The sequence below is a fragment of the Solanum tuberosum genome, unplaced genomic scaffold (genome assembly GCF_000226075.1).
Source record: "Solanum tuberosum cultivar DM 1-3 516 R44 unplaced genomic scaffold, SolTub_3.0 scf00487, whole genome shotgun sequence".
Classification (NCBI taxonomy): Eukaryota; Viridiplantae; Streptophyta; class Magnoliopsida; order Solanales; family Solanaceae; genus Solanum; species Solanum tuberosum.
The window spans coordinates 171,972-180,270 of record NW_006239408.1 but is presented as its reverse complement, the minus strand read 5'-3'; the positions used below and the strand labels follow the sequence as shown (position 1 = coordinate 180,270).

At 35.1% G+C, this 8,299-nt stretch overlaps 1 protein-coding gene across 1 annotated transcript; it reads right to left on the bottom strand.

Moving 5' to 3' along the window:
* Window positions 1–342: 342 nt before the first annotated feature.
* On the bottom strand, window positions 343–5,017 carry LOC102596962 (pentatricopeptide repeat-containing protein At3g54980, mitochondrial-like). Its single transcript, XM_006364211.2, has 2 exons — window positions 2,141–5,017; window positions 343–866 (listed from the first exon to the last, which is right to left on the bottom strand). The coding sequence occupies exon 1, from the start codon at window positions 4,924–4,926 to the stop codon at window positions 2,362–2,364; it is 2,565 nt and encodes an 854-aa protein (XP_006364273.1). The 5' UTR covers window positions 4,927–5,017; the 3' UTR covers window positions 343–866; window positions 2,141–2,361.
* Window positions 5,018–8,299: the final 3,282 nt, after the last annotated feature.

Below are 8,299 nucleotides of genomic sequence, written 5' to 3'. Positions count from 1 at the left end.
AAAGAGGGGGTTGATGGGGTGCCTAACTCAATATAATACTTGGACAATATGAAAACAACAATTCTGATGCATAGCATCCGCATCTTCATTCACACCAGCAGCAAGCTGAGGATTTCTAGACATTCTTGATTAATAATGCAATTAATATGGTTATTGAGACTTACCATAACTGCTTACATCCAGCATTTGGTTCATAAGTATTTATCTGGAGATTTTATTCCTTACGTCACTATCAATCCTTTTATATCCAGTTGGAAATATTGCTCACTGTATTGTGACAGTGGAAAAGTAAATTCTGAGCAAACAAACTGAACATTCTACCCAATGGACAAAGAAAAGATGTACAAGCTTCATTCTTCATCTTTCCTCATTTCTTAATTTGGAGAGTTGGAGACTTTATTCTCTTTTTTGATAAAGTAAACTGGAGAGGGACATTTCAGGTCCAAAACAAAGTCTAATTGTTCACAGAATCCTATACTAATGATTTAAACCTCAATTTACATGTTTTGCACACACAACTCATTCGCCTATGGACATTTACAGACTATCACTTGCATATCTTCTCATAAATAGTTCACCACTTCTACCCTCCTCTTCAGGAGAGAATACAGTTGAGTGTCAAGAGCAGTGATGTTCACAAGTTCAGTTGAGATTACATGAGAAGCAGAAATGTGATGCATCCCTGGACCAATTACCAAATTTGATTTGAAAGCGCAAAATTCAGTGGAAGTCTCTACAGCCTGCTTTTCAAAATTTCAAGAGATCCAAGTAAATGTTTCAGTGTAGTACTTATTTAGTTTTCCCGTGTAGCCTTCACAGACGAAGTGAAATCAGGTAACGCTGCCTCTTTGAGACTCTTCAGATACCTGTGCATGAACTTACACAAAGTTAGGCAGGACTAAAAGCTGTAAAAAGAGAGGCCAGGTCTCCCTGTTTAAGTGAAAAGGGTAATCATCTGCAAATCAATTTCATCAGCTTTTTCAACCACTCTTATGCCTAACAAGGAAAAATTATTTGCAACCTTATTTCCAGTCTTACAGAAATATATAAGGGGGGATAATGGAACTTCCCTACGTAAAGATGAAACAGCAAGTCTCCCCCTCCTTATTTCCCAGAGAAACCGATAATTCATGTTTGTCTTTTTTCTCATATTTCAGCAAAAGGCTCGACAAGATGGTTGAACTCTTTATGTTCACACCTTTTTGAGTTTTTCTCATATCAGGCTTTCAACCTAGAGTAAAAAATGGTCAGACACGAGACTCGATTATTAATAAGGAGGAATGTTGTTTATTCTTTTTAAAAGACTCTCCCCAACAAGGTGTGTATCTAGTTACATCATGATTTTGGAATTAGCCGAGGTGCACGAAAACTGGCCTGGACACCACGGTCATAAAAAAAATAAAAATGGTGGCTTACGATAGCAATCATTTGTTCCAACACTGCAAAAGGCATCAGAACTGTGGCGATGTCTTCCTAACTACATATGGAGTAAGATGAGTAACGCCTAATACAGCAGGAGCAACTGCATAGCTGGACAAGGAAAGGACTAAACAAAGCCATAAGGAAGATTTGGGATGCTATCCCACCCTGTTTAAGGAGATCATTTGGAAAGAAAGAGACTTGAGATATCCCGCAAGCAAATCCAGAGGATGTCCAATAATTCATAGCTTAAAAATAAGAAGTCTTTCTTTCTCCAGATTTTTGGTGTAAGATGGAGATAGCAAAATGGGTAGATATCTTATTCGATTTCCGCAGCTTCTCGGCTGAAAAATAGGGAGCTTACTTATACTTCAATCTCCTCTGTAATATCCAGCACAATATGGTGGCACTAGGTTAATAAGAATAAGCTTACCTATCAAAAAGGTCATCAAGAATTCATCTTTCTATAAAGTCCAAATAAAACAATGCACCATCACACGTCGAATATATCCAAATTAAACTGTTAATTTTCCAACCAAAAGAAAAAGATCCAGATTTTTACTTATTCACCAACATTTATCTGACAGCCTGAACTCATGGATTCAATTTCAAGTTTTTTGAAGACTCAATTTCGTATCTAAATCAGATAATACCATTCAATGATATCATGAATCATTGAAACAGCTGAAAACTTAGAAAGATGAAGAACTAGAATTCATACCTTCGAGGGACTCGAGATGACGAAGAGAAAGCACTTCACTGGACCCCAAGCATTAAAGTTGTCAACCCAAGAGACATAGAAATGAATGGTCATAGTGAAGCCAAATCTCATTGGCATCTAACTTAATTCACTGCAACAACTAGTTACCAAGTTCACCTTACCTTGCAGACAGCAGTGACAGCCAATGAATCTCGTCAACAAATTGCTAGAGGGTATCTGGTTCATTGTGGCATTGAACTACCACGACCCAAACTATTATCTTTCAACTTTCCACTTATAAGAATATCATAGGTCGCATCATCAGGCTTAAGACCTTTGTCAAGCATCTCATCATGCAACCTAAATGCCTCTTGCAAATTTCCCTCCTTGAAGTATCCAGCAATTAGCGTATTATAAATCAGAACACTAGGAGTCATACTCTTTTTACACATCTCCTCTAAGACCTTGTGTGCATTCTCAACCTGACCTTTATTGGAAAGTCCATGTACAAGAACAGTATATGTGATGTCATCAGGCATTATACCCTTTCCAAGCATCTCAGTAAACAAATCAGATGCCAGATCTATTTTTCCATCCTTCAAAAGCCCATCAATCAATGTGGTGTATGTTTCCAGATCACATGGAACACCTTCATTGATCATCTTATCACGCAAGACTAGTGCTGCTTCCATATTATTTACATTTCTAAACCCACTCATCATGCTATTATAAACAAATAGGTTAGGAGAGATACCAACTTGAAGGATTTCATCAAAAAGTTCAGAAGCACTTTTCATGTCTCTTCTTTTGCAAAACCCATCTATAAGAACAGCATATGCAATGACATCTAACTTAATTTCTTTATTTCTCATCTCCTTCAGCAGTTTTAGAGCTAGATTAATGTTATTGCTTTTGCATAACCCATCAATCAAAGTTGTGTAAGTGACAACATCTGGGGAAATACCACTATTGCACATCTCTCTATAAACAGCCAAAGCTGAGCTGACATCACCTTCCTTCAAAAATCCATCGATTAGACTATTGTAAGACATGCATGTTGGAATGAGGTCTCCTCCTTCCACAATCTTTTTAAGCAAATCTTTTGCCTCTGATGTTTTGCCAACCTTAGACATACCACTGATTACAGTATTGAATGTGTAGTCAGTAGGGGAAATTCCTGAAGAGACCATTTGATCAAACATGTTCTCAGCTTTATCAGCGTCACCTTTTCTAAAATACCCGTCAATCAAAATGCTATATGTTACAACATTAGCTTTCAAATGTCTTTCTGGCAACTGAGAGAACAAATCCAATGCTTTGTCCATATTCCCATTTCTGCAATTTCCGAGAATAATGTTGTTGTATGAAGTTATAGTAGGTAAAATTCCATTAGCAACCATCTTATCCCATGTGTTTTGAGCTTTATCCATTTGACCCTTCTTACACGACCATGCTATTATACTATTGTAAACGAAAACATTGGCCGTCCCTGAATTTATTGCCCCATCAAACACATTCATTGCTTCATCTAACAAGTTAACACTCAAAAATCCCTTTATCAACGAATTTTCAACATAAGCATTAGACTTAATACCTGCAAGTTTCATTTGCCTGTAAACTAGTGCTGCTTTTTCAACATTCCCATTTTTACAGCAACCTTCTATTAAAACTGCATATGTCACCTTGTTTGGAGTGAGTCCATACTCGACCAGTTTGTCAAACAAATCCAAAGCACTTGATAAGTTCCCCTGCAGATGATACCCTTTCATCAAACTTGTTGCAACCACCAAGTTCATCAGATGGCCATTACTAAGCATTTCATCCTTGAGCCTCAATGCCTCGACCATATTTCCTTGTTTCACACAAGCCGAAATTATGTTTGTATACGTTCTCTCAGAAGGAACCCAACCCCCGCATTTCATCTCCTCCAACAACTTCAATGCTAAACTTAGATTCTGCTCCTTACAAGCAACATAAACCCAACAGCTATACAATCCTGCATCAAACTTAATCCCACTCATCTTAGCCTCCTCTAAGAGCTTCACAGCCTCCTTTATTCTCCCTTCTCTGAGACAAGCCGCCATCAAAATATGAACAGTCCGACAATCATAATGAGTTCCTCTCGACACTATATCAGTATACAAATCTCCTGCTACTCCAACCATGTCCTGCCTCACCAATTCCTTTAAAAGACGGTTCATAATTGGTATCCACAACATTATGTCATGTTCCAACATCCCATTGAAACAATCAATAGCATCATTCAATCGATTAGCTTTCACACAACTACTTATCAAGAAATTAAAAATCTTAGGATTTAACTCAAAATCAAAAGTCTTACCACACTTCACTAGACCATTAAAAATAATGGTAGCAGACGGACCGGAGTCACTAGAAGCGTAATAATCAAGCAAACGTCGAGCTTTATGCTGATGCATAGCAGAATTCACTAATATGTGAAGCAGAACAAAGAAAGGGTCAGATTTAGAATGTAGAAAACCCCTTTGGAGTCTAGCAGTTTGGAAGTGCCTATAAGCTGAATCAGGGTCATCTCTGTGACTGAGAAGAACATCAACGACATGAGTCTTGGTGAACTTACCATCTTCCGAATTGGGTCCGCCACAAGAATGGTCAGTATCAAGAGAATTGGTTATCGAATCTGGAGGTGGAGGTGGAGGTGGAGGTTGAGGAGTTTTTGGTTGTTGAATTGTTAGTGAAGATGAGGTTGAAGAAATGCATAAATGGCGTCTGCAATAGAGGATTAGCCATGGAGGAATCTGCGAAGAAGAAGGGAGTAAAGCTTTCATTTTTAGCTAGTTTGCCAGCGCCAAGACCCCAACAAGTCAGAAGCACAATAAACCCTAAATCCCCAAAAATGGTGTCCTTTTGCTCCTCTTTAAAAAAAAAAGAAATTTTCACATATAGCAAACACAAAATTTATATTTGTATGCTATAGCAAAATTTGTATAATTGCGCTCCATAGCAAACATATATATGTATAATTCGCTATACATATACAAAAAAAAAAGTTGTATAATCTGCTTTGGTATACATATACAAAAAAATCAATTGTATAAAGTGAGAGAGGCGAGTGAGCGAGCGAGATATGGGAGAGGGGAGAGAGGGGAACGAAAATATATGTATATATACAATTTTCACGCATTTTATACATTTGTGTTTTTGTATAAAGTGAGAGAGATGAGTGAGAGAGCGAGATTTGGGAGAGTGGCAAGCGAGATCTGGGAGATGGGAGAGAGGGGAACGAAAATATATGTATATATACAATTTTCACGCATTTTATACATTTGTGTTTTTGTATAAAGTGAGAGAGATGAGTGAGAGAGCGAGATTTGGGAGAGTGGCAAGCGAGATCTGGGAGATGGGAGAGAGGGGAACGAAAATATATGTATATATACAATTTTCACGCATTTTATACATTTGTGTTTTTGTATAAAGTGAGAGAGATGAGTGAGAGAGCGAGATTTGGGAGAGTGGCAAGCGAGATCTGGGAGATGGGAGAGAGGGGAACGAAAATATATGTATATATACAATTTTCACGCATTTTATACATTTGTGTTTTTGTATAAAGTGAGAGAGATGAGTGAGAGAGCGAGATTTGGGAGAGTGGCAAGCGAGATCTGGGAGATGGGAGAGAGGGGAACGAAAATATATGTATATATACAATTTTCTCTCGCTTTATACAAACACAAACGCACTTTATACACTTGCGTTTGTATAAAAAATGAGAGTGGCGAGCGAGATTCACTAGGAGAGAGATGAAATAACAACAGTTTGCTATGAGGTACAATTAAATCAAACTATATTTATAGCATTTAATTTGAATTAATAATTTTCTATTATATACAATTTTCCCTTATTATAATTGTCAAACATCTATAGACTTTTGCATCTTTACCTAATATTTATATCTTGATTTAATATATATATATTTTTATTAAAAAAACGGAGACGAAAAATTGAACCTTCATTAACAAGCTCATAATTCATATAGTGAATCGTTTAAACTAGTAAAATTCTCGATAATTTAAATGTTTCATGAATTACAATAAAAGAAAAGGATGGTTATTTTCTAAACTTTTGTTCCAATGGCTAAACCACAAAAGTTATATAACTCTGAATTAGACAGAGAAAGTATTTGAAAGGTCTTCTTGATTACACAATTCAGAGTCTTCGTTCTCTACATATTTGATCGATTTCAACAATTCTTCGATAGTTAACTTGTCATAACTGCAACCAAAAGATGATTAGTTAATAGCAAAATGGTGTAATATTTTAGGATGAAAAATATCCATATAATAAAAAAAAATTGTCCTTCAAGCGATGAATTTGTTCATAAAAAATGAATCTTATTTCTATTTCAACTCTGAAACCTAGCTAGCCAATGTGGGTCCCTCAACACCTCTCTCACACATAAGGGTAGCTAAATACCTGGTCCGTGGACAATTTAATATGAGAGGCCTATCATTAATTAATCATGAATTGTGATGAATCTGACTCTGATATCATATTAAATGAGGAAATTAATATTAGACTTAAGTTAACCCCAAAAGTTAAAAAGAAATTGCCAAGTCCACATACGAAGTCTAAATTCTCCTCATTCCAATCCGAACTTAACATGGCCCAAATACGACCCCTAGTAGGGTGGTTAAAGAGGAGATTGCAGATTTCTGACCTCCGAGCCAAAACTACTAGAAGCAAACTATCCTGCACCGGATTCGACCTCTTTTCCAAGAGAAACGCTTAACTAAGAAAGCAAGAGTTTTCTGGACTCAAACCCCCAAAGCTGCTATTTAATTAAGCTGCAAAGTAGCAGCATAATTATATGAACAGCCATTGAGGGAGAGAGTTCAGAAAACTCTGGATTTCCATTAATATCATCTCTTCCATAACAACAATGTGCAGGCTACTCGATATTTATAGGCAAAATTTCTGGCCAATTTACTTAAATTAATTAATTAAATATATAGTATATGTTTCTAAATCAAGTATACAGTTCTAGGCATTGTATTTTTGCTGCTTCTTTTTGTTCTTTAGTAAAGAAAGAGGTATTGCTGATGAATTTCGACTTAATTACCTCCACAAGTTTGATGCTAAAACAAATTACTACTAATTAATTAAGAAATTTCATGTTAGGTTCCTTCGAAGAACGTACTGCGAAAATTCTACCAAATTAATAAGCTCCTAATTAATCAAGAATATGTAATTCCAGGCAAACATTACGTGTCACTGATATGGATTACAATGGACCACACTTTCCCCCATTCTTGTTGTTGTTTTCTGTTTTTACATATTGATAGTTCACAAAGATTACTGTTTTACGTATTACTCTCTCCGTTCTTATTTATATGTTAGAATTTTATTTTTTACGTTTTTTAAGAAATTAGGTAAATTTAAATTTATCATTATCCTTGGTCAAATGTATACTTTCAAGGCATGCATTGATTTTGTAAAATGACAAATATTAAGCACTACTTATTTGTTTTAGTAAGGACGACATATAAATAGGAACCAATGGAGTAATAAATAATTACTTTCTCTACTCCGTATTAACTGAATTTATGAGACAATGCACACTTATTAAAAAAAATACTCAAGGACATAATTTAAATCGTATTTTTCACTATTATCCTTTGTGAAAGCATAAATGTAATTTTTTTAAGTAGTGCAATTTATCTACTTGAAAATATCAAACTCCATTAAAGGAAAGTGCAATTATAAAAAAATAATTCAAACATTCATCTTAAATTTTGAACAATGCAATTATCTTAAACAATAAAAAAAATTCAAAAAATTCAGTTAATTTGAAATAGAGGGAATACCTTTAAGTAACTTAATTGTATTTTCATGTATATGTTATGATGTATTTATAATTATTATTTTCACTTTTTTTCGAAGCATTTTTTCTAAATCAAATTAAAACTAAAGGTGTGTTTGGTATGAAGGAACGGAAAATGTTTTCCAATTTTCTCATGTTTGATTGGGTAAAATGTTTTTCAAATCAACTCATTTTCCTCAAATTCAAGGAAAATGACTTCCTTTCGAAAATGAAGGAAAACATTTTCCAAAACTTTTCTTCAACTTCAAATTACAATCTTTTTTTTAAAACTTTTTAAAAAAACATATTTTCAACTTCAATTTTTAATTTTTTTACCCCCTACC

Coding starts and splice junctions, on each gene's coding strand:
- LOC102596962 (XM_006364211.2), bottom strand. CDS start 4,926: ATGAAAGCTTTACTCCCTTCTTCTTCGCAGATTCCTCCATGGCTAATC.